Here is a 27,376-nt window from a genome sequence, read left to right as displayed (position 1 = left end):
ATGGGTCCGTAATTACTGTCCGCAATTACTGATGAAAGATAATGTAGTGTGCATGGGGCCTTTAGAGAGGATCTCCGTTTTCGTTCATAAAGGGGGGTCTTAGGCTCATATGCCCTAATAGGGCATATGGGTTATGGTTGTCATCGTGAGATAAACCCTTTAACACTTTTGCTACCAGGAGTTTTTGAACATTTTGTAATTCTGGTTGCCTGGATAATTTTCACACTTTTGACATGTACAAATAAAACCTAAATCACAAATGAAAAAAAATCATACTAAACCCCCATACCCATATAATTTCTGACATTAGACCCCTGACACATTGTTAAAATGCCATTAAGCATTTTATACACACAGGCACTGTCATAAAATTCTGTGTTAAAGTGAAATATTTCATAACAAATTTATAACATTATATTAGTGGCTTAAACTGTGACCCAAACAGAAAATTAGTTGTACCACACATCCTAAACATAAAAGTGAATATGTGCAGAGTACATACAATTTATAGAGAGAAAGCGTTGATCCAGCGCTGTTTCGTGCTTTAAAAAGGAATCAATGTTCCCATTTTTAGTTGCATAGAAAAATGGATAAAATACGAATAGACGCAGTAACAGCCATGAATAAGAACACAGTCCGTGTTCGAAATGCGTAGGCTTGGGCACTTGCCCTTTTTTGAAACCACCCTGTTACTGCGTCTATTCATATTTTATCAATTTTTCTATGCAAATAAAAGTGGGAACATTGATTCCTTTTTGAAGCACGAAATAGCGCTTGATCAACTCTTCTTTCTCTCTATGCTATTTGCCGTGGGCCGTCGCCGAGATCTGAGCGAAGTCTAAGTGCAGGACGCAGGACTGGTGAGCTGGAGATTTCCTCCCATCTCCTTTTTTTTTTACATACAATTTAGCCCTATGTCTACATGCACATATCTTCATAAAATCACGAGAATGGTAGAGACAAAAAATTTGGTTTTCAACTGGAAATTTAAAGAAAAGTAACCTGTAAAATACTGGCATGAAACATAAAAAAATGAGTGAACCCCAAACCCTATATATTTCCTGAAAGCAGACAACCTGATTATTGAAGTTGTCTTGATGTACTGTTGATAGCAATGTCCCCCTTCCCATAACTTTGGGACAAACAGGAATTGATTAAATAAAAAATTATAAGCATTATAACTAACATTTGCTAGGCTGTATTTTTCTCCTATGTATTTGCTGTCTGTTAGGTAGGAACCAGTGTCTGGTGAGAATGGAAGATATACTAAGGCATGGAGATATAATTCTCTGGAAGTCCTCTCAGTCTCTAAAGGTTATAAAAGGAAGACAAAGGTATTAATCGCCCACTTACAGACTGGGCATCTTTAATAAGCAATTTTTTCTCCTTAGGGCCTTTTTTGGGATAGTAGACCTCCTTTGTGGGGGATGAATGTCAATCTGCCTCCCTGAACTAGGGGCGATAAGAGTTCACCATCTCTCTCGAAAATGGCCCTGGTTTCTTATACAGTGATATGGGCTAGGATCTGAGAGACCGAACCAGTAAAGGGCGGGGAATCCTATGTGTGTAATACTAGTGGATGTGTGTTCGGTCCATAACAGGGACTGGGAGATCAAGGAGAAAGACCAGTTGGTACTTAGTCCAGGGTATGACTCTATGATGCAGTAGTGTATGGCTGTGGGCACTGTTCCTTAACCCCTTAGTGACCAGCCTATTTTAGGCCCTAATGACCAAGCAATTTTTTTTCGTTTTTCTATAGTCGCATTCAAAGAGCTATAACTTTTTTATTCTTCGGTCGACATAGATGTATGAGGACTTGTTTTTTGCGGGATTGATTGTACTTTTTAATGGCACCATTTTGGGGTAGATATTTTTTGATTAACTTTTATTAACTTTTTTTTGGAGGGAATAGAAAAAAACCCTGAAATTCTGCCATTGTTATATGCGTTTTAAAGTAACGCCGTTCACTGTGCAGTGTAAATAACATGTTACCTTTATTCTATGGGTCGGTACAATTACGGCGATACCACATATGTATAGGTTTTTTATGTTTTACCGCTTTTGCACAATAAAAACACTTTTGAACTAAAATTATTTATTTTTGCATCATCTCTTTCCAAGAGCCAAGATTTTAATTTTTCCGGCAATGTAGTGATATGAGGGCTTGTTTATTGCGGGACGAGATGTAGTTTTGATTGGTACTGTTTTGAGGTACGTGGGACTTATTGATTAACTTTTATTATTACTTTTTTGGGAGCAATGGAAAAAAATAGCAATTTTGCTATTGTTTTTTGCGTTTTTTTTTACGGTGTTCACCTTGCGGTTTAAATTACATATTATCTTTATTGTTTGGGTCATTACGGTTGCGACGATACCATATATATGTAGTTTTATTTTTTTGTTACACTTTTACTAAGTAAAAATTGGATTTATTAATTTTTTTACTGTCATTTTGATTAATTATTTTTATTTCCCATTTATTACTTATTTTTTTAGTCCCACTAGGGGACTTTACTATGCAATCCTCAGATCGCTGCTATAATGCTTTGGTATACTTAGTATACCAGAGCATTATTTCCTGTCAGTGTAAATCTGACAAGCAATCTATTAGGATGTGCCTCTGGCACAATAGTCATATGCCCAGGGCAGACCTGTGGACTTTTATCAGGCCCTCGGCTGCCATGACACCCCATCGGAGACACGCGATTGCATGTGTGGGCCGCCGATATGTGAGAGAGGGAACACCCTCTCCCTCCCTCCCTCTGCAAATGATTTAAATGCCGCAGTCGGTATTGACCGCGGCATTTAACTGATTAAACGGCCGCGATCAAAGTAAACTTTATACAAAGTAAACATTAGACAGCCGAGACCCGGCTCCAGCCTGCGTGAGACACCCGTGCAGAGCTTAGACTGGGCTGCCGTGAAAAGGCGGTGGCCTAGCCTAAGGCCAGGGCCAGCCTTAGGGGTGTGCGAGCTGTGCCTTCGTACAGGGCGCATCACTCCAGCAGGTGGAAGGGGGCGCTGCGCTGGCTCCCTTCCCCTGCTTGTTTCAGAAGAGCCCGGGCCTGGCGACTCAGTAGTCACCTTTCTGCCCGGGCGCTTCTTCACTTAGTGTCGTCGCTACCATTGTAGCAGCCATAGCGGCTGCTAGCGGCGACACCGGCCATGAGGCCGCTGCGGCTGCTACAGCGGTAGCGACGGCACTATAGCTGCTCATCTATCTACTAGCGCCACTATAGCTCCCTGAAGTTGCGGAATCCCCGTGTAGCTGGAGCGCTCCTTGATGTCTCTCCTTGATGTCTCTGTCCATATATGCAGGGGAAACTCCTGGAGTGGAATCCCCGTCCACAGTGTTGCAGACGCTGTGACCGGGGATTTCACTCCAGGAGAAGCCAATTACGTCATTGTCCATAAATGGACACAGACGACAGGAGCTCCTGGAGTGGAATCCCCAGTCACAGCGTCGGCAATGCTGTGGACGGGGATTCCGCTGCAGCTGCAGGGGTTTCCCCTTATGTCACTGTCCATATATGGACAGAGACATCAAGGAGAGCTCCAGGAGCGCTATCCACAGGAAGGGGGGGGGGTTGCTATCTACAAGGGGACTGTGGGCTGTGTGGCACTACCTACAAGGGGGCTGTGGGCTGTGTGGCAATACCTAACGGGGTTGTGTGGCACTACCAATCAGGGGGCTTTGGGCTGTGTGCCACTACCAACCAGGGGGCTGTGTGGCATTACCACCCAGGGGGCTTTGTGGCACTACCAACCAGGGGGCTGTGGGATGTGTGGCACTCCCAACCAGGGGGCTGTGTGGTGCTCCCTACCAGGGGGCTGTGTGGCACTCCCAACCAGGGGGCTGTGTGGCACTCCCTACCAGGGGGCTGTGTGGCGCTCCCTACCAGGGGGCTGTGTGGCGCTCCCTACCAGGGGGCTGTGTGGTGCTCCCTACTAGGGGGCTGTGTGGCGCTCCCTACAGTGGGCTGTGTGGCACTCTCTACAGGGAGCTGTGGGGCGCTATCTACAAGGGGGCTGTGTGGCGCTAACTACAAGGGGGCTGTGTGGCGCTACCTACAAGGGGCTGTGTGGCGCTACCTTCAGGGGGAATCTGTGAGTGGTGGGCTGATGGTCATTTTACTGTGAGTTGGGGGCTGATGGTCATTTTACTCTGAGTGGGGGGCTGATGGTCTTCAAGTAGTTTCCGCAACTGACCTGCAATAGAAATTAATAGGAGGCAGAAAATACCCATTTGGAGCTTTATTTCCTGCGTCTTTTGCATTCGCTTCAACGGCTTAAGAAAAAACCCAAAAAAAAGGTCAAACAACGCTGTCAATTCCTGAAGGAACGCTATGTGAACATACCCTATGAATGTAGTACTTTTTTTTTTAGCTGTTTTCTGTCTTTCTCAAAACAATTTTTGGTAGGGGTGCCGTGGGGACATTTTTTTTCTACAGTGCTACCTCAAGCATGAAAAGGTTGGGAAACTCTGTACTGGGCTACAGGATTCTGTCGTGGAGCAGCTCAGTTCATCATGGGAACGGGGCCTAGGTGAGTACAATTTTTGTTTTTGTTTGGGGGCACTGTCTACAAGAGGGAGGTGGGGGACTGTATGGCACTGTTTACAAGGGGGAGGTGGGGGAGGTGGGGGGGCTGTATGACACGATCTACAAGGAGGAGGTGGGGGATTATGGCATTGTCTACAGGGAGGCTGTATGGCAAAATCTACAGGGGGCACTATACTGTGTGGGGGCCACTAAGTGGACATTATACTGTGTAGGGGTACCACAGGTGGCATAATACTCTGTGCACAATTAGAGGACAAAATACTGTGTCCTTGAAGTGGTTGTAACATATTATTAAACATTAATATTATACTGTATGGGAGCACTAAAGGGGCATTATCATTTTTTTATGGTGCATTTTTTTTTAATGATGGGGGTCGGGCGCCGAAAGATCATTTGGCACAGGGCGCCATCTATTCTAAGGCGCCTTAGTGACCGCCATGAAAAGGCGTATCACTCGAGGTCATAGATAGTTTCGTTCAAGTAAGCGGCTAGATTATAGGTGCCGCCACGGTTGGTTTGGTTTACAGAGGTTTCATGACTTAGGTAGTTCTGCCTTACTAGCTGGTTATACCAGCTGGCTTATATGAGATGTATTGGTTGGGTGGGTCCTTATTGATATTGTATGATGCTCTGTTTGTTCTGATAGAAACTTTGGTCTTTGGTCCACCCATTTAACCCCTTAGTTGAGGCTCTGAATAACGAGCGCCACATCTAAGTGGTTTTGGAGAGAGGGAGCTCCCTCTCTCACCCCACCGGCACCCTTCTATGAGATCGGAGGGTTCCGGAGTCTTCTATGGCAGCTGGGGGCTAAAGGCCCCCAGGTCTGCCTGTAGTGGCCTAGCAGATGCCTGTAAATGGACAGGCAGTAATACACTGCAATACATAAGTATTGTATTATATCGCATAGTAAAGTCCCCTAGTGGGACTAGTAAAAAAGTAAAAAAACAGTTTAATAAAGTTATTAAAAAACAAATAAGTGAAAAAAAAATGAAAAACCCACTTTTTCCCCTTACAAAATGATTATGATGAAGGAAAAAAAAAAGTAAAAAAGTTACACATATTTGGTATCGCCGCATCCGTCATTAGCCCAACTATAAAGCTATTATGTTATTTAATCCGCTCGTTAAACACTGTAAAATATAAAATTGAAAACAATGCCAGAATTGCTGTTTTCTGTTTATCCTGCCTTCAAAAAAATGAGATAAAAAGTGATTATAAAGTCGCATGTATTCCAAAATGATACCGATAAGTCGTCCAGCTAAAAAAAAAAAGCCCTCATACAGCTGCATCGTCAGAACAATAAAAAAGTTATGGCTCTTCAAATATAAAGACACAAAAACAAATAATTTTGAAAAAAAAAAGTGTTTTTACTGTGTAAAAGTAGTAAAACATAAGAAAAACATACACATTTGTATCGTCGCAATCGTAACGACCCACTGAATAAAATTATTATGTTATCACATGGTATACGGCGTAAATTAAGTACGCAAAATAAGAGTCGTGAAATTGCTGTGTGTTACGCCCAAAAAAGTTAATAAAAGTTAATTAATAAACTATATGTACCCCAAAATAGTGCTATTAAAAAATACAGCTAGTTAAAAAACAAGTTCAACTATCTCGACACAAAAATATAAAAGTTAGAGCTCTTTGAATGCGACGATGGAAAAACTTAAAAAATAGCTTGGTCATCAAGGTTTAAAATAGGCGGGTCAATAAGGGGTTAAAGCCAAGAGTCTTCGCTTTAAAACGATACTCTATGCGACCTAGCTTAGTTAGAGCCGTTAGTATCAAGGACGTATTAAAGACTGTACGTCCTTGGCTACTGAAGGGCCTTCCTGCCAGAATGTGTGGGATACGTTCTTGGCAGGGAAAGGGTTAAAGAAACACTAATTATAGAAAATGCACAAAAAAAAAATATCCCTCCCACTTCTCCTCTCCTTTGATCCTGTCTTGTCTCATATCTATGTCTAAAACAAAGAAATATTAACAAGATCTTCTCTATGTGTTCCAGGAGATCAGCCATGTCCCTCCCCCTCCTTACTATTCCGTGTCTGTCTGTAAGACAGTCAGCTGGAGGAGCCTCCCCGTCTGCCCTGTCAGCAGTAGAACCAAGAGTCTTAAAGAGGCTCTGTCACCAGATTTTGCAACCCCTATCTCCTATTGCAGCAGATCGGCGCTGCAATGTAGATAAGAGTAACGTTTTGTTTTTTTTAAAACGAGCATTTTTGGCCAAGTTATGACCATTTTTATATTTATGCAAATGAGGCTTTCTAAAGTACAACTGGGCGTATTTAACGTTAAAGTACAAGTGGGCGTGTATTGTGTATGTACATCTGGGCGTTTTTACTTCTTTTACTAGCTGGGCGTTGTGAATAGAAGTGTATGATGCTGACGAATCGGCATCATCCACTTCTCTTCGTTACCACCCAGCTTCTGGCAGTGCACAGACACACAGCGTGTTCTCGAGAGATCACGCTGTGACGTCACTTCCTGCCCCAGGTCCTGCATTGTGTCAGACGAGCGAGGACACATCGGCACCAGAGGCTACAGTTGATTCTGCAGCAGCATCAGCGTTTGCAGGTAAGTAGCTACATCGACTTACCTGCAAACGCCGATGCTGCTGGAGAATCAAATGTAGCCTCTGGTGCCGATGTGTCCTCGCTCGTCCGACACGATGCAGGACCTGGGGCAGGAAGTGAGTGACGTCACAGCGTGATCTCTCGAGAACACGCTGTGTGTCTGTGCACTGCCAGAAGCTGGGCGTTGTGAAGACAAGTGGATGATGCCGATTCGTCAGCATCATACACTTCTATTCACAACGCCCAGCTAGTAAAACAAGTAAAAACAACCAGATGTAACGAACACAATACACGCCCAGTTGTACTTTAACGTTAAACACGCCCAGTTGTACTTTAGAAAGCCTCATTTGCATAAATATAAAAATGGTCATAACTTGGCCAAAAATGCTCGTTTTAAAAAAAAACAAAAAACTTTACTCTTATCTACATTGCAGCGCCGATCTGCTGCAATAGGAGATAGGGGTTGCAAAATCTGGTGACAGAGCCTCTTTAAAGGGGTTTTCGATTAGGGACATTTATGGCATATCCACAGGATGTGCCATACATTTCAGATAGATGCGGGTCCCACTTCTGGGACCCGCACCTATCTCTAAAATGGCGCCCTCTAAACCCTGTTCTACCTTTCTCGGTTCCCGCTGCCTCCCGGGCCAATTCCTGACTACATGTTTGGAAATTCCGAAAACAATAGAAGTGAATGGCATTTATGGAAACAGCTGCTTCCGTAACTGCCATTTACTTCTATGGGAGTTATGGAAACAAATAAACATGGTCAGAAAGGTAATTTCTGACCATGTAAATCAGGAATGTGATCTATCTGACATTTATGGCATATCCTGTGGAAATGCCATAAATGTCCGATGGGCAAACCCCCTTAAGCCCCGTGCCCATGGCTAAGCCCCGCCCCTCAGCTGCTCCCTAGCTGGTAATTTAACAGATCCACAGGAGATTAACCCCTGTGTTCTCTGCAGGATTTCTAGAAGACTGTTTGTTTCAGGAGCATGCAGAATATCCTGCAGACTGACATACAGTGTGAGCAAGTTTATTTTTATCGGTAATTTCTAGGTTTACTGTTCCTTTAATAAGAATTAAAGTAATCAGATTATATGTCCAGATAGTAGTGTATCCAAAGTAATTCAGGTTGTGGGCAGTGCTCGTGTTCAATGCAGCAAAAAACACCTGTACATACAGTATTTTATTTTCATTACTATAAGATACATTTGGATATATTTTTTGTCTCAATGCACCAATGCTGCATTTAAAGTTCCCCTCAGTCCTGCATTCTGTTACCAAAATGTTTTCATGGCTAAAGTGAATTTTTATGAGAATAATATTCGAGGGTTTCTATATAAACAATTGCTTAACGGCTGCTTTATTGCAACTTGGGTGGAGATATCATTTTCCCAAAATTGCAGGCCGCATGCCAGCTAACCCACTGTTCCAGTTCAGCAAATTCATGTCAGTTAGACTATAGACCCTGATGTAGATGGGAATTTTAATTTAAATGTATTCAATAATAATCCTGATAATACTGAACTGACTGAGCATGGGACAGGAATTATTATAAGCACATTAGAGAAAAGGCAGCCATCAAGCCTGGAATTAAAGGGGTTGTCCAGTTTCAACAAATTAATGTTATTTTTTGTATAATTTAAAGTTATACAATTTTCCCAAAAACTTTCTCTATTCCTCATGGTTTTCAAGATCTCTTGTTTTTATCTAGTAGGAACATTTATTGTTTCATTCCAGTGGATACAATTCTGTCCATGGTCATGTGATGGACACACAGGTGCTGGGATTATTAGAAGACACAGCTCTGATACACATGGTGTAACTGTAACCCAACGTGCACTGTGTGACCATTACATGACAATGGACAGAATTTTATCCACTGAAAGTAAACATTGAAGGTTCCTACTGAATGACAACAAGTAGGGATCTTGAAAGCTGTGAAGAATTAATACAGAAAGTATACGCAAAAAATAACATATATTTTCTGAAACCGCACAACCCCTTTAAACAGTGAACAATTGTATTAATATCTTTAATGTGCAATAAAGGTGCTATAATATCATTTTGTGGCAGAGGCTCCAAGATCTAGGAGCTACTTAATTTTTTTTTAATGTACTATATATATTTACACTAATATGTGTTTTCTTTTTGGTTTCATTTTATTAATTTTATTAATATTCTTGCCTTAAAGATGCATATCCTAACTCTGAATTGAGGTATGAATGGACAAACTTGACCCACAAATCTGTGGTAGTGGCAGAAGACGGCTCCCGATTAAATCAATACCATTTAATTGGTCAAACTGTTGGAACTGAAAATATCAGCACGAGCACAGGTAAGAGAAAAACTTAAATATGTATATATATATATATACATATATAGCTGTATTTACAGCTCATGCTGCCCTAGGCAGAATTGAAAGCCCACATAAACTGGCCAATTATCGTAACAGGTTGCTCGTTTCTGAGATATCATAATGATAATTTGTCTTAGGAAATGCTATTGAAGCAGCGCCAGGTGAGTCCTGTTTCATTAGTGTGGGCTGTGTTCCCCAAGAGTCATGTGTTCTGTTGTGGAATAAAGCACACACTATGCATTCAAGCTCAAAACATCTCTGACATATCTACTGGATAGGGGATAAATGTTAGATCAGTTGGGGTCTGACTACTGGGACCCAGGCGGTCTCTAGAACAGGGAACCCGGGTCTCCCACCTCCCCAGCCACTCCATTCAAACTCTATGGAAGTGGCGGACACAACCGAGCGCTGCACTCCACTGCTTAGGCAATATATGTTTTTTGTATGGCATACCCATAAATACAGTTACTAAGTAATACCACCATACCATGACTGAACAAGATCACCATATTATTACTAAATACCACCCATAGTGACTAATTATACCACCATACTGTATAATTTCACCATATTGGGGCAGATGTACAATTCAAACTACATGCCTTGTGCCACATCTACAAGAAGACATGGTTAAAGAGGCTCTGTCACCAGATTTTGCAACCCCTATCTGCTATTGCAGCAGATCGGCGCTGCAATGTAGATTACAGTAACGTTTTTATTTTAAAAAAACGAGCATTTTTGGCCAAGTTATGACCATTTTTGTATTTATGCAAATGAGGCTTGCAAAAGTCCAACTGGGCGTGTTTACAGTAAAAGTCCAACTGGGCGTGTATTATGTGTGTACATCGGGGTGTGTTTACTTCTTTTACTAGCTGGGCGTTCTGACGAGAAGTATCATCCACTTCTCTTCAGAACGCCCAGCTTCTGGCAGTGCAGACACACAGCGTGTTCTCGAGAGATCACGCTGTGACGTCACTCACTTCCTGCCCCAGGTCCTGCATCGTGTCGGACGAGCGAGGACACATCGGCACCAGAGGCTACAGTTGATTCTGCAGCAGCATCAGCGTTTGCAGGTAAGTAGCTACATCGACTTACATAATACACACATAAAATACACATAATACACGCCCAGTTGGACTTTTAATGTAAACACGCCCAGTTGGACTTCTGCAAGCCTCATTTGCATAAATACAAAAATGGTCATAACTTGGCCAAAAATGCTCGTTTTTTAAAAATAAAAACGTTACTCTTATCTACATGCTGCTGCAATAGCAGATAGGGGTTGCAAAATCTGGTGACAGAGCCTCTTTAAGTAGGAACGGGGACGGTGTCTAGTAGTATGTTGCTTGGCTTAAAATGTGACGCTGTGCATCAAACTTTTGGTGAAAATACTGGCATAAACTAAGTCAACCAAGAGTTGGTATAAGTAAAAGAAAAGTGTCTAATGCACCAAATTTATCATGCAGAATGCACTGCCTCAATAAATTTCGCAAATATTCTGACCTACTTGCCTAAAACTTTGACAGGATTAGTAAATCTGCCTCTATCTATCTATCTATCTATCTATCTATCTATCTATCTATCTATCTATCTATCTATCTATCTATCTATCTATCTATCTATCTATCTATCTATCTATCATCTATCTATCTATCTATCTATCTATCTATCTATCTATCTATCTATCTATCTATCTATCTATCTATCTATCTATCTATCTATCTATCTATCTACTTTCAAAATACTTTTTATTAAAAGTTATTCTTACTTTTTGAGATACAGCTGCATTCTATTCTGTATACAGAGCAGCTGCATCTTACGCTGAATCCTGTACCTGTCAGGTCCACAGGACTGACGGGTTCAGTGTCAGCGGTACATAACTTAGATGTGATCGATTACAGGTGGACACGCAGGACCCGCTGTCACTGAACCGTCAGTCCCGTGGACCTGATGGATTCAGGTCTTAGCGCATGATACAGCTGCTCTGTATACAAAATACAAAGGAGCTGTATCTCAAAAAGTACAAATTATTTTTAATAAAAAGTATTTTGTAGGAGAGGATGCGGTATGTTTGGTAATTATTGGTAATTATATCCATGTGTTGTGGAACTGCCATATGTTACATAATTTTTGGAAAGCAGTATTCACTTTTATCTCTTCTGTTTTACAATTCACTGTTTCCCCATCCCCCTCACTGGCACTATGTTTTATTGGTCTTGCTGAAATCCCTAAAGATTTCCGGTACATTGTAGGTCATGTTATTATGGTGGCTAGACTGTTGATAGCTCGATCCTGGAAATCCCCTGATCCCATTACTTTGGTTGAGTTATCTAACTTAGTTAAATTCTACTATCTTATGGAGAAGATGATAGCTGTCCGTTTGAATGCATATGATAGATTTCGGGCACATTGGGCTATATGGTCTGAATATAGATTGTCTTGAACTCCCCTCCTTCCCTCCCCTGTACCGTAATTCCCAACATTAGTCAGGGGGGTCTGAATGAGGTCAAGATTCACTCTTCCCCTCGTGTTTTACACTTCTACATATTTGGACAGTGTGAATTTGGCCTAACACATACACTATGTCACGTTGGGTGTGTAGACCCACTGGGGCATACTGCCTTGACGGTATAGCAGCTGGCCAACAGGGTACAAGTCAAAGTCAATAGTTCGGATAGGTGTACAGCTGCATCGGTCCAAAAATAAAAAAGTTATGGCTCTTAAAATATGGCGACACAAAAGCAAATAATTTTGAAAACAATTTGTTTTTACTGTGTAAAAGTAGGAAAATATAAAAAAATCCATATAAACTTGGTAGTGCCACAATTGTAACGACCCGCTGAATAAAGTTATTATGTCATTTATACCACACGGTAAACGGCGTAAATGTAAGATGCAAAAAAATGGCGACATTTCCGTTTTTTTTCCACTAAAAAAGGTATTAAAAAGTTAATCAATAAATTATATGTACCCCAAAATGATGCTATTATAAAATACAACTTGTCCCGCATAAAAAAAGTCCTTATAAGATGTTTCATTTTCTACAGTTTCTCTGTTTTTCCTTTCCTTCCCTGCCCTCTCCCTTTGAAATTGCTGCTCTAAGATTGTTATTATTTGTGTCTGGTATGATGTGTTCAAAAACTGGCAGGGTTCTAATACTGTTTCTGATGTATATGGGGAACTCTCAATGTCTTATTTATGGCGGTTAAATTTATATCCCTGAACACCAGAGGGCTCAATTCTCCCTTTAAGAGAGCATCAGTATGGAGAGATGCTTTAACATCTAACACCGACATTATATGTCTACAAGAGACACATTTCGCCAAGTCTCACTGTCCCAAATTTACTCATCATAGGTTTCCGTTAATTTATACCTCTAATGCGGATATGAAAAGGGCGGGAGTGTTGATAGCCTTTAAGGATACAGTGTCCTTTCAAATGCAGTCTTCTGTTTTTGATGAGTGGGGGAGATTTTTAGTCCTGGTGGGTTTGCTCAACAATTGTCCCGACACCATCGCTAACATTTATGCCCCAAATGCGTCCCAAATACGCTTCCTCAACAAAATTATGCGCAAAATTTGCAAGGTTACGCAAGGGAAGCTAATAATTTGTGGGGATTTCAACATTATCCCTGATGCTCAGTGGGACTAATCAGGACAGAAGGTCTCCCCCAACTTTATTGCCATGGTTACTTAAAGAGGACTTATATGACTCGTTTCGGTGCATGAATTCCTCTTCCAGAGAATTCACTTTTTATTCCACGAGACATCGCTCCTTCTCCAGAATAGATCTTTTTTTGGTAGATAAGAATTCTATTTCGGGAGCTTCTGAGATAGGACAAATAACATGGTCAGATCATGCTCCCACATATCTCCTTCTTTCATTAGGACACGCACCCTCGCCACGGTTTTTATTGCGGATCAATATATTTCTTATAAGTCTCCCCAAATATAAAGAAAAGATCTCCTCCCAAATGCAGGAATATTTTCTAATGAATGGATCCCCAGAGCTGAGTCCATTTACTATATGGAATGCCCATTAAGCAGTCATGAGAGGGTTTTTGATACAACAGGGGGCACGGTACAAAAAATTTAAAATGGCCACTTTGGCGTCTTTATTGTCTAACATGCGTTCTGTGGAACAAGAACTTCAACAAAATAAGTCACCCTCCCTGCACAATAAACTCATGACGCTCAGAAGGCATTTGAAAGCCCTCCTTATAGATGGATTCGATAAAAAGATTGCTTGCCTTAAGGTTGAACTATTATACTTCCTACAATAAAGCTAGTAAACTGATGGCGCGTAGAATTAAACAACGCCAACTAAAATCTAAAAAAACTCTTCTAGACTCACTAGCAGATGGGTCAAAAATCACTAATCCTCAGGTAATAGCGGATCAATTTAGCTGTTACTATTCTAAATTATATAACTTGAAGTCAGATCCCAACACTCCGCAACCCTCAGATAGGGATATACAGACCTTTTTAGAGTCGGTTCAACTGGCTTCCATATCTCAGGAACAATTATCTATTTTGAACGCCCCTATTTCCCATTTAGAACTATCTAAAATAACCCACCTATCTAAAACCAATAAATCTCCCGGGCCTGACGTATTGTCTAACGAATAATACAGAGCCTTTGGTTCCATTCTCGTTTCCCATCTAACTGCAGTCTTTAATAAAGACATTTCGGAGGGAAGTATGCCCCAGGAGATGTTGGAAGCCACGATAGTGACGATCCCTAAACCAGGGAAATCTCCTACAACTCCGGCCAACTTTAGACCCATCTCCCTTCTTAACTGTGATACTAAACTATACGCCAAACTCCTTGCCATCCGTCTATTAGATATTCTGCCCACGTTAGTCCACTCTGATCAGGTTGGTTTCACAAAAGGGAGGCAAGTTCCTGATGGTACTAGACGGATAATTGATCTCATAACTAGGGTAGGACAGACTCGAACGCCTTCTCTCCTCCTTACCCTGGATGAAGAGAAGGCGTTCGATAGAATACACTGGTGGTTCGCATTCTCGGCCTTGACGAAGTTTGGATTCATCGGGAACATATTTAAAGCTATACAAGCGTTATACACTCTGCCTACTGCTAAAGTTCTTTCTAATGGTTTCCTGTCCACTCCCTTCCATATTACCAATGGCACTAGACAGGGGTGCCTGCTATCCCCCTTGTTATTCACATTGGTTAAAGGGAATGTGACGCTAGAAAAAAATGTATTTTTTTTTTAGTTAAACAATTAGTGTATAGGTGATTAAACATTGTTCTAATTTTTTACATTTTTTTCACAAGTCAGGAAATATTATAAATTTTATTCTAATTTATAATATTTCCCAGTGCTGGTCACTAGATGGAGCAATTCCCAAAATTGCAGCATTGCATGTGGTAAAGCAACCACATTGCTTTATGCTGCAAAATTTGAGAAAACTCACTCGCTCTCGTGAGCTCTCAGAATCCCCCCCTTCTTTATCCTGGCTAGTGCCGGGAGAAACGAGGAGATTGAACGGTCAAACCTCCTACACTGTGTGTCGCCATTTTTTGAGCTAACACACAGTGTAGTAGGTTTACATACACTAGTAAACACACAGTAAAACACTTACATACACAGAAATAACTTACCTGCTCCAGTCGCCGCCGCTCCCTCCGGTCCATCCGCTCCGTCTGCTACCGCCGCTCCAAGTGCACAAGTCCGGAAGCCGCGACCGGAAGTAGTAATCTTACTGTCCGGCCGCGACTTCCGGTCTACAGGAAAATGGCGCCGGACGGCGCACAGTTCAACTTGGACTGTGTGGGAGCGGCGCATGCGCCGTTCCCACACAGACGGCGTACAGCATAGTGAATGGAACGGGCCCCGTTCGCATTCACTATGGGACTGTAGCTGCCGTATTCCATGTCTGTATGTGTCGTTAATCGAAGCATACAGAAATGGAAAAAAAAATGGCAGCCCCCATAGGGAAGAAAAAGTTAAAAAATAAAAAAAAGTAAAACACAAACACACAAATAAATATAAAAGTTTTTAATAAAACACTAAAATCAAACTGAGGTAAAAAAAAATTTTTTCGTGACACTGTTCCTTTAAGGAACCCCTGGTGGAATCTATACGCTCTAATTTACTTATTCGAGGTATTCCAGTAGGATTTAGACAACATAAAATTGGATTATTCACTGATGACATTATTTTGACTATTACTGACCCTCTGCCTTCTTTAACCCCTTAACCCCTATCCGCACCAGGACGTAACTGTCCGTCGTTGCGGGAGGTTACTTCCCGCACGAGGACGTACAGTTACTGAGTTAATCCCGGTGCACACTGTCGGCGACAGTGTGCACCGGGAATCGGGAGGTCAGCTGTCGCCGACAGCTGACACTCCCCTCTTGCCGGCCAGCGGTCCTTTGCCGCTGATTTAGGCGCATTAACCCCTTAAATTCGGCGATCGGGTGCAATCGCCGAATTTTAGGGGTTTCTAACATATCGGCAGACCCCCGTCCGAAATCGCGGGGTCTGCCGATAGTTAGTATGGCAAACGGAAGCCAAACAATGGCTTCCGGGTCTGCCATGGATGGAAGCCCATCAGGACCAACCTTCGGCTGGTCCTGATAGGCTTCCTGTCAGAGTGACAGAAAGTCACTGTGCCATTACCGATGCACACTGTCGGCGACAGTGTGCATCGGGAACTTGGAGATCAGCTGTCCCCGACAGCTGACACTCTCCAGTGTTGCCGATCAGCGGCTCATCGCCGCTGATTTCGGCAATTAACCCGTTACATGCGGGGCTCGATTGCGATCTCCGCGTGTAGCGGGTTTGTAGCGCATCAGCAGCCCCCATGCAATCGTTGGGGCTTCTGATGCTTGTGATGGCACCCGGGGGCCAGACAACGGCCCCCAAGTCTGCCATGTATGTCAGCCTATGAGGATCAGCTTCTGCTGATCCTCGTAGACCAACTGTCAGTGTGACTGTGACGTCACACTGACAGTTGGAATACATTACACTACCTAGGTAGTGTAATGTATTCTAGCAGCGATCAGAGCTGCAGGTCAAAAAAATAAAGTGTAAAAAGTAAAAAAAAAAGTTAATAAACAAAAATATAAAGTGTAAAAAGTAAAAAAAAGTTAATAAAAATGTTTTATAAAAGTGTAAAAATAAAAGGTTTTGTTTTCCTATAATAAGTCATTTATTATAGGGAAAAAATGAAAACGTTAAAAAAAAGTACACATATTTGGTATCGCCGCGTTCGTAACGACCCAATCTATGAAACTATAATGTTAATTTTTCCGCACGGTCAACGCCGCAAACAAAATAAACGGAAAACTGTCAGCGTCGCTATTTTTTGGTCACCACCCCTCCCAAGATAGAGAATAAAAAGTGATCAAAAAGTCGCATTTACCCCAAAATGGTACCAATAAAAACTACAACCCGTCCCGCAAAAAACAAGACCTCCCACAGCTTTTTTGACGAAAAAATAAAAACGTTACGGCTCAAAATAGCGTGTCCCAGAAAATAAATTATTTTATAGAAACTTCATTTTATTGTGCAAACGCTGCAAAACTTAAAAAAATCTATACACATATGGTATCGGCGTAATCGTACCGACCGGCAGAATAAATTAAAACGTAATTTATTGCGCACGGTGAACGCTGTAATAAATAAAGAATTTAAAGCGCCAAAATCGCTGTTTTTTGGTGACCTTAGCTCTAAAAAAGATCCTGAGGGGCCAAAATGCTCACTATACCCCTAGAAAAATTCCTTGAGGGGTGTAGATTCCAAAATGGGGTCACTTTTGGGGGGTTTCCACTGTTTTGGTCCCTCTGGGGCGTTGCAAACCCGACATGGCACTGAAAACCAATCCAGCAAAATCTGAGCTCCAAAATCCAAAAGGTGCTCCCTCCCTTCTGAGCCTTGCTGTGGGTCCAAACATCAGTTTACGACCACATATGGGGTATTGCCGTAATCGGGAGAAATTGCTTTACAAATTTTGGTGTGCTTTTTCTCCTTTATTCCTTGTAAAAATGAAAAAATTCTATGTTTCCACAGAAAAATAGGTGATTTTCATCTTCACAGACTAATTCCACTAAATTCTGCAAAAAAACTGTGGGGTCAATATGCTAACTATACCCCTAGAAAAATGCCTTGAGGGGTGTAGTTTCCAAAATGGGGTCACTTTGGGGGGGTTTCGACTGTTTAGGTACCACAAGACCTCCTCAAACCTGACATGGTGCCTAAAATATATTCCTAAAAAAAGGAGGCCCCAAAATCCACTAGGTGCTCCTTTGCTTCTGAGGTCGGTATTTCAGTCCATTACCGCACTAGGGCCACATGTTGGATATTTCTAAAATCTGCAGAATCTGGGCAATAAATATTGAGTTGCGTTTCTCTGGTAATACCTTCTGTGTTACAGATTTTTTTTTATTACAAATGAATTTCGGCAAAAAAAATTAAATTCGTAAATTTCACCTCTACTTTGCCTTAATTCCTGTGAAACGCCTAAAGTGTTCAAATATTTTCTGAATGTGGTTTTGAATACCTTGAGGGGTACAGTTTTCAAAATGGGGTGATTTATGGGGACTTTCTAATATATAAGACCCTCAAAGCCACTTCAGAACTGAACTGGTCCCTGAAAAAATAGCCTTTTGAAATTTTATTGAAAATATGAGAAATTGCTGCTAAAGTTCTAAGCCTCGTAACGTCCTAGAAAAATAAAAGTACGTGAAAAAAAATGATGCAAACATAAAGTAGACATATGGGGGATGTTAACTAGTAACTATTTTATGTGGTATTACTATCTGTTTCACAAGCAAATACATTTAAATTTAGAAAAATGCAAATTTTTGCACATTTTTGCTAAAATTTTACGTTTTTCACAAATAAATATTGAATTTATCGACCAAATTTTTTCACTAACATAAAGTACAATATGTCACGAGAAAACAGTCTCATAATCGCTTGGATAGGTAAAAGCATTCCGGAGTTATTACCACATAAAGTGACACATGTCAGATTTGAAAAAATCATCTGTGTCCACAAGGCCAAAACAGGCTGTGTCCTAAAGGGGTTAAGGACGCAGCCTTGTTTTGGCCTTAAAGGGAATGTGTTGCCAGAAAAACATGTTTTTTTTTTAAAATTAAACATTTAGTGTGTGGGTGATTAAACATTGTTCAAATTTTTTTTATTTTTTTCACGAGTCAGGAAATATTATAAATTAATTCTAATTTATAATACTACCCATTTTTGGTCACTAGATGGAGCTATTCCCAAAATTGCAGCATTGCAAAATTGGGTAAAAAGCCCTCGCTCTAGTGAGCTCTCAGCATCCCCCTCTCCTTTATCCTGGCTAGTGCCGGGATAAACGAGGGGTTTGAACGGTGTAACCTCCTACACTGTGTGTCGCCATTTTTTGAGCTAACACACAGTGTAGTAGGTTTACATACAGTAGTAAAGACACACAAACACGAACATACATTGAAATCTCTTACCTGCTCCTGCCGCCGCGGCTCCCTCCGGCCCGTCCGCTCCGTTTGCTGCCGCAGGTCCAAGTGCACAAATCCGGAAGCCGCGACCGGAAGTAGTAATATTACTGTCCGGCCGCGACTTCCGGTCCACAGGAAAATGGCGCCGGACGGCGCCAATTTCGAATTGGACTGTGTGGGAGCGGCGCATGCGCAGTTCCCACACAGACGCCGTACACTGAAGTCAATGGGACGGGAGCCGTTCGCAGTCCCTATGGGACTGTGGCTGCCGTATTCCATGTCTGTATGTGTCGTTAATCGACACATACAGAAATGGAACAAAAAATGGCAGCCCCCATAGGGAGAAAAAGTGTAAAAATAAGAAAAAGTAAAACACAAACACACAAATGAATATAAACGTTTTTAATAAAGCACTAACATCTTTAACATATAAAAAAATAATTTGTGATGACACTGTTCCTTTAAGGCTCAGAGCCCATTTTTCAAATCTGACATATTTCACTTTATGAGGTAATAACGTCGGAATGCTTAAACCTATCCAAGCGATTCTGAGACTTTTTTTCTCGTGACACATTGGGCTTTATGTTAGTGGTAAAATTTGGACGATATATTCAGTGTTTATTGTTGAAAAATTGCAAAATTTAGGGAAAATGTATAAAAAATAGAATTTTTCAGAATTTAAATGCATCTGCTTGTAAAACAGACGGTTATACCACCCAAAATAGTTACTAGTTCACATTTCCCATATGTCTACTTTAGATTGGCATCGTTTTTTGAACATTATTTTATTTTTCTTGGACGTTACAAGGCTTAGAACATAAACAGTAATTTCTCTTTTTTTTAAGAAAATTTCAAAAGCCTTTTTTTTAAGGTACCTCTTCAGTTCTGAAGTGGCTTTGAGGGGCCTATGTATTAGAAACCCTGATAAAAAAAAACATTTTAAAAACTAGACCCCTCAAAGTATTCAAAACAGCATTTAGAAAGTTTTTTAACCCTTAAGGCATTTCACAGGAATTAAAGCAATGTGGAGGTGAAATTTGCAATTTTCATTTTTCTTGCTGAATTTCAATTTTATTCAATTTTTTTTGTGTAACACGGAAGGTTTTACCAGAGAAACACTACTAAATATGTATTGTCCAGATTCTGCAGTTTTTAGAAATGTCCCACATGTGGCTCTAGTGCGCTTGTGGACTAAAACACAAGCCCTAGAAGCAAAGAAGCACCTAGTGCATTTTGAGGCCCCTTTTTTATTAGAATATATTTTAGGCAGCATGCCAGGTTTGAAGAGGTGTTGAGGTGCCAAAACAGTAGGAATCCCCCAATAGTGACCAAATTTTGGAAACTACACCCCTCAAGGAATTAATTTATGGCAGTTGTTATCATTTTGACCACACAGTTTTTTCACAGCACCTATTTTAATTGGCTGTGAAATTAAAAAAATGAAATTTTTTCCAATAAGATGTAATTTATGATCAAAATTTCCTATTTTCACAGGGAACAAAATACCCCATTTTGTTGCCCAATTTGTCCTGAGTGCGGCAATACCCCATTTGTGGTGATAAACTGCCATTTGGGCCCATGGGAGGGCTCAGAAGGAAAGGAGCGCTATGTGTTTGTTGGAGTCCAGATTTTGCTGGATTGGTTTTCGGGTGCCATGTCGCATTTGCAGAGTCCCAGAGGTATCAAAGCAATGGAAACCCACCAGAAGTAACCCCATTTTGGAAACTACACCCTTCAAACAATTCATTTATGGGTAATGTGACTATTTAGACCCCATAGTTTCTTCACAGAACTTATTTGAATTGGGCTGGGAATTTAAAAAAAAATAATTGTTTCCAATAATATGTAGTTTTAGCTCAAAATTTCTTATTTTCACAAGAAATAAAATACTCCATTTTGTTGCCCAATTTGTCCTGAGTGCAGCAGTACCCCATTTGTGGTGATAAACTGCCATTTGGGCCCATGGGAGGGCTCAGAAAGAAAGGAGCGCTATTTGTTCTTTGGAGTCCAGATTTTGCTGGATTGGCTTTCGGGTGCCATGTCGCATTTGCAGAGCCCCAGAGGTATCAAAGCAATGGAAACCCACCAGAAGTGACCCCATTTTGGAAACTACACCCCTCAAGGAATTCATTCATGGTTGTGGTTATCATTTTGACCCCACAGGTTTTTTACAGCACCTTTTTGAATTGGTCTCTGAAATAAAAAAAATGAAGTTTTTTCCAATAAGATGGCATTTTTTAACAAAATTTCTTATTTTCACAGGGAACAAAATACCCCATTTTGTTGCCCAATTTGTCCTTAGTGTGGCAATACCCCATTTGTGGTGATAAACTGCCATTTGGGCCCATGGGAGGGCTCAGAAGCAAAGGAGTGCTATGTGTTTGTTGGAGTCCAGATTTTGCTGGATTGGTTTTCGGGTGCCATGTCGCATTTGCAGAGCCCCAGAGGTATCAAAGCAATGGAAACCCACCAGAAGTGACCCCATTTTGGAAACTACACCCCTCAAGGAATACATTTATGGGTGTTGTGACCATTTTGACCCCACAGTTTTTTCACAGAACTTATTTGAATTGGGCTGGGAATTAAAACAAAATTATTTTTTCCAATAATATGTAGTTTTGGCTGAAAATTTCTAATTTTCACAAGAAATAAAATACCCCATTCTGTTGCCCAATTTGTCCTCAGTGCGGCAGTACCACATTTGTGGTGATAAACTGCCGTTTGGGCCCATGGGAGGGCTCAGAAGCAAAGGAGTGCTATGTGTTTGTTGGAGTCCAGATTTTGCTGGATTGGTTTTCGGGTGCCATGTCGCATTTGCAGAGCCCCAGAGGTATCAAAGCAATGGAAACCCACCAGAAGTGACCCCATCTTGGAAACTATACCCCTCAAGGAATACATTTATGGGTGTTGTGACAATTTTGACCCCACAGTTTTTTCACAGAACTTATTTGAATTGGGCTGGGAATTAAAACAAAATTATTTATTCCAATAATATGTAGTTTTGGCTGAAAATTTCTAATTTTCACAAGAAATAAAATACACCATTCTGTTGCCCAATTTGTCCTCAGTGCGGCAGTACCCCATTTGTGGTGATAAACTGCCGTTTGGGACCATGGGAGGGCTCAGAAGGAAAGGACCACCATTTGGCCTACTGGGGATTTTTTGGTGCAAAGTCATGTATGCAGTAGCCCCTGAGGTACCAGTACAGTTGAAACCCCCAAGAAGTGACCCCATTTTAAAAACTACACCCTTGAGGCATTCATCTAGAGGTGTAGTGAGCATTTTGACCGGAGACATACACCCCATAAACTGTAATGTGGGTTCTCACGGGTACGTCAATACCCTACATGTGGCTGTTATCAGCTGCCTAGGCACGCAGCAGGGCTCAGAGGGGAAAGACGAGGGGGCATAAGCTGTGCGGAGTACATCAGGGTAAGTAAAACTGGGGTAGATTAAAAATCATGGGATGTATGATAAATTTTGAAGCACTCTTTCATACGGAGCCTTAGTTTTTCGGGACATGTGTCACATTGATATATTGTGTCTTTCCTTATCCCCCTCTTATAGCAGACTTTGTAACTCTTTTGACTTTTTTCTTTCTTGCCAGTTTGGGGAACTTCTCCTGGAAAGTGTTGCCCTGGTAAGATGCGTGTGGCCTCGCCTCCAGAAGTACTGGGTGCCCCCCCCTTCTTGGTCCATAAAAATTAGTTTTTTGATAACCACCTCTTGAAATTCCAGGAAAGTTCCCGTCTGGCCTGTACATCGATGTAGCACGTACGTGTTGTACAATGCCATCTGTATGATGTGCCCGGCCAGCTTCTTATACCACACCGCATAGCGCTGTAGGGCTTCAGGGCTTGATCTGACAAGTCCACCCCTCTCATGTACCTATAGTAGTCCAGGATGCAGTCTGGTTTGGGGGTCTCTGTACTGGTACCTCGTACAGGTACATGGGTACTGGTGTGACATCTCTCTTGTCCTTGTACTTGAAACACAATATGTTGCTGCTAGATTGTGCCCTTTTCTCACCCCTTCTGAGCGTTTGCCCTGCAGAGTCTTAGGGAGGCCTCACAGATTTCTTCTAGCAGTGCCGCATGCCACAGGACTTCTGGAAGCGAGGCAGTTGAAGAGTGGGATGCTGGTATAAAAATTATCCAGGTAGAGGTGGTAACCCTGGTCCAGCAGTGGGTGCACCAAATCCCACACAATTTTTGCATTAACTCCCAGTAAGGGGGGGGGGGCATTCTGGGGGCTGAATACTGGTGTCCTTCCCTTCATATATCCTAAATTTGTAGGTATACCCTGATGCACTCTCGCACAGCTTATACATCTTTACGCCATAGCATGCCCTCTTACCCAGCAGGTACTGGCGGAATTGAACCCTCCCTTTAAAATGTACCAAGGACTCATCAATAGAAATACACTTCTCGGGGGTGAATGCTTGGGAAAACCGGGCACTGAAACGGTCTAATAGGTGTCCATTTATACAAACGGTCAAAACTGGGGTCATCTCGGGGTGGGCACGGCTCATTATCAGTATAATGTAAGAAGCGAAGTATTGCCTAATTTATTTATTTTTTTATGTTCCAGTTCAGTTCTGAAGTTGCTTTGAGGGGCCCATATATTAGAAACCCCAATCAAACACCCCATTTTAGAAACTAGACCCCTCAAAGTATTCACAACAGCATTTAGAAAGTTTATGAACCCTTTAGGTGTTTCACGGGAATTTAGAGCAAAGTAGAGGTGAAATCTACTTTTTTTTTTGTCAGAAAATCCTTTTTATACCACTTTTTTTTATAACACAAAAGGTTTTATCAGAGAAACGCAACTCAATATTTATTGCCCAGATTCTGCAGTTTTGAGAAATATCCCACATGTGGCCCTAGTGCGGTAATGGACTGAAGCACCGGCCTCCGAGGCAAAGGAGCACCTAGTGGATTTTGAGCCCTCCTTTTTATTAGGCACCATGTCCGGTTTGAAGAGGTCTTGTGGTGCCAAAACAGTGGAAACCCCCCAACAATGACCCGATTTTGGAAACTAGACCACTTGAGGAATTCATTGTACTTTTCATGGGGTGCATGCGGCTTTTTGATCAGTTTTTATTCTATTTTTAAGTGGCGCGGTGACTAAAAAAAACAGCAATTCTACTATCATTTTTTTATTCTATTTTTTTTACAGCGTGCAACGTGCGCTATAAATGACATATTCACTTTATTCTGCGGGGCGATACGATTACGGCAATACCAGATGTTTATAGTTTTTTTTTTATGTCTTATGGCGTTTGCACAATAAAATACGTTTTGTAAAAAATCATTCACTTTTTGTGTTATCATATTCTAAGAGCCATAACGTTTTTATTTTTCCATCAATAAAGCCGTGCGAGGACTTATTTTTTGCGTAACGAACTGTAGTTTCCATCAATACGATTTTTAGGTACATGCGACTTTTTGATCTCTTTTTATTCCATTTTTTGCGAAGTGAAGTGACCAAAGAATTGTGATTCTGGGACGGTTTATTATTATTTTATTTTACGGCGTTCAACGTGCGGGATAAATAACGACATCGTTTTGTAGTTCAGGCTGCTACGGACGCGGCGATACCCATTATGTATAGTTTATTTGTTTGTTTATATATTTTTATTAATAATAAAGACTGATAAGGGAAAAGGGGGGATTTTTACTTTTATTACTTTTAAATCTTTTATTTTCTTATTTTTACACATCTTTTTTTAACTTTTTTTTAACTTTTTTACTTTGTCCCACTAGGGGACATGAGGGCAGGAGGCCCTGATCGCTATTCTAATACACTGCACTACATGCGTAGTGCAGTGTATTAGAACTGTCAGCTACTCACTGACAGCAAGCATAGTGGGTCCTGACTTCGTCAGGACCCACTAGGCTTCCGTCTATGGCATAGCCGGACGGCATTGTTTGGTGTCCGGTTGCCATAGTCACCATCGCCGGCCGCTATCGTGTAGCAGGCCGGTGATGGCAGCTTAACCCCTAAAAAGCCGTGATCGCTATTGAACACGGCTTTTCAGGGGTTAATCAGCTGGGACACAGCGATCGGTCCCTGCTGTAGGAGCTGTGACAGCTGCTGTACGAGACAGCAGCTGTCACAGCTCCTGTATGTGTCGGGAGGACGGCCGAAATGGCTGTTACTCCCGAGACGTACTATTCCGTCATGGAGCGTGAACAGGGCACTTACCATGACGTAATAGTACGTCAATGAGCGTTAAGGGGTTAAGGGAAATTTCTCAAACCATTTCCAGATTTGGGTTAATATCCTACTATAAAGTGAATGCCTCTAAGTCCCAGATTCTTGGGCTTTTTATCAATCCGGCTCTGAAACAATCTATACAAACGGAGTTCCCATATCAGTGGGAAAACTCTTCCATTCCTTACCTGGGAATTCAAATTGGATATCCTTTGTCCCAACTTCCCAAAATAAATTTTGAACCTCTCCTAGCTTCTCTACAGAGAGAATTGGATCAAATCGCTACACATGAACCCTTATGGCTAGGACGCAATGTTTGTTATAAGATGTTCATACTGCCCAAAATACTATATTACCTGCGACCACTGCCAATCCCTATACCGTTTTTATGGCTCTCTAAATTCCAAAAGCAACTCCAGACTTTCCTGTGGGGAGGAAGGAAGCCTAGGATGGCAGCGTCTCTCCTTATGAAGCGGAAACATAAAGGGGGGCTGGGAGTTCCTAACCTGTTATCCTACCATAGAGAATTAGTAATAAAACAATCTGAAAAATGGTTTATCTCCTCTACTGGGGTTAGCTGGCCTTCGATTGAAAACTATTTAATGGTGGGGGGGGGGTTTCGGGCAACCTCTGTCTAATGTACTGTTGGCCTATGCCTTGAAGCCTGAACTCCCTCTTCCCAATATCCCCATGGTAAAGGTTGCAGTGCAGAGCTGGCTTCATTTTATAGCGCAGCCCTCTAGAATTCCTGGGAGCAGTAGGATACAGATACCGGTAGGGGTGCTGGAGTTGTTGATTCCCAATCTAGGCATCAAACACTGGCCTGAAACAGGCATCCACTTTATTTCTGACTTGCTTTCTGGGAATGATTTTAAGTACTTTACCAACATACAGGAGGAGTTTCATGTTTCGGATAGAGATATTAATAAGTATACTCAGATAAAGTCTTACTGGGCTGCCTCGCCTCTGTTGGATCTTCAGCTACCCCTATCTACTAGTGCACTCCTTTCTGGATCTGGTTGGGGAGTTGGGAACCTTACGGCTAGAATATACGACACCTTGAATGGGGATGTGGAGATTTCCAGACGAATACATTTTTTAAATTGGGAGAGAGACATGGACAAATCCTTCACTCTGGCACAATGGGAAACGGCGATTAAGTGGACTTTGAAATCTTCAGTTTGTATGAATCTTTTGGAAGTTTTCCATAAGGTTTTTTTGAGGTGGTATTACACTCCGATCAAATTGGCTAAGATTTACTCTCAAATTCCAGCTTATGTTGGTGTAACTGCGGCCAAGGGGGCTCGATCTATCATATATTTTGGGGATGTCCCCGCCTTGCAAACTTTTGGGCCGACATTTTTCAGTTACACTCAGCGGTTATAGGAATACCCATACCTCAAGATCCATGTCTAGCTTTACTATCTTTGGAGATAGAAAGGATCCCGCCTGTTTCTCGACACCTAGTGTGCCATGTTGTGCTCACAGCCAAACTTTTGATAGCTAAGGCCTGGAAGTCCCCGACATCCCCCACATGTGAGGAGGTTGTGGCCAGTGTGTCAACACATTGTGTATACGAACGCATCTTTTATCTTAGACAAAATAGATATTCTTCTTATATTGCCTTCTGGAATCCTTGGATTTTGTATCGTAAAGTGGTATGGGAGATGACACATGTACCTGCAATTCCCCCTCCCTCTCCTCCTTTCTCCTGATTTCCCCCCGTTTTTTTTGTTCTCTGTTGATTTGTTATATGGACATGATTGATCAGTGCTACCAACACTGTTGCACCACTAGTTTCTGAATGCACTGAATATATGTGTCAAATGTTGTCATATTTGAAAATTTTCAATAAAAAATGAATGTTGGAAAAAGAAAAAAAAAAGTCCTTATACAGCTATATCGACGCAAAAATAAAAAAGTTATAGATCTTTGAATGTGACGATGGAAAAACTTAAAAAATTGCTCGGTCATTAAGGTTTAAAATACCTTCGGTATTAAGGGGTTAAGGTTACCATCCTGCACCTGGGACCTTAATGTACACAAATCTTTTTGGACCAATTCCATAAATGTTTCAATGGAATGTGACATTATTGGGGCTTGAAAGGTGCTTTTGTTTAACCAGTTCAGGACCGGGCTATTTTGCGCCTTCAGGACCAGACACCGTTTAGCCATTTTTA

The 27,376-nt window shown here is 41.5% G+C and overlaps 2 protein-coding genes across 5 annotated transcripts in view; one reads left to right on the top strand and one right to left on the bottom strand.

Moving 5' to 3' along the window:
- GABRA5 (gamma-aminobutyric acid type A receptor subunit alpha5) overlaps nt 1–27,376 on the top strand; it is a 198,862-nt gene that overhangs the window by 120,863 nt on the left and 50,623 nt on the right. For all 4 annotated transcript variants that reach the window (XM_075852591.1, XM_075852592.1, XM_075852594.1 and 1 more), the window contains one exon: nt 9,342–9,485. In XM_075852591.1, coding sequence (XP_075708706.1) covers nt 9,342–9,485 — 144 coding nt within the window. The remainder of the gene's footprint in view (nt 1–9,341; nt 9,486–27,376) is intronic.
- Nucleotides 1–27,376, bottom strand: part of GABRB3 (gamma-aminobutyric acid type A receptor subunit beta3) — a 444,982-nt gene that overhangs the window by 405,654 nt on the left and 11,952 nt on the right. The gene's annotated exons all lie outside the window — the stretch shown is intronic.

Source organism: Rhinoderma darwinii, chromosome 2 (genome assembly GCF_050947455.1).
Source record: "Rhinoderma darwinii isolate aRhiDar2 chromosome 2, aRhiDar2.hap1, whole genome shotgun sequence".
Lineage (NCBI taxonomy): Eukaryota > Metazoa > Chordata > Amphibia > Anura > Rhinodermatidae > Rhinoderma > Rhinoderma darwinii.
The sequence above is the reverse complement of the archived record's forward strand: the minus strand, read 5'-3'. Positions and strand labels throughout refer to the sequence as shown.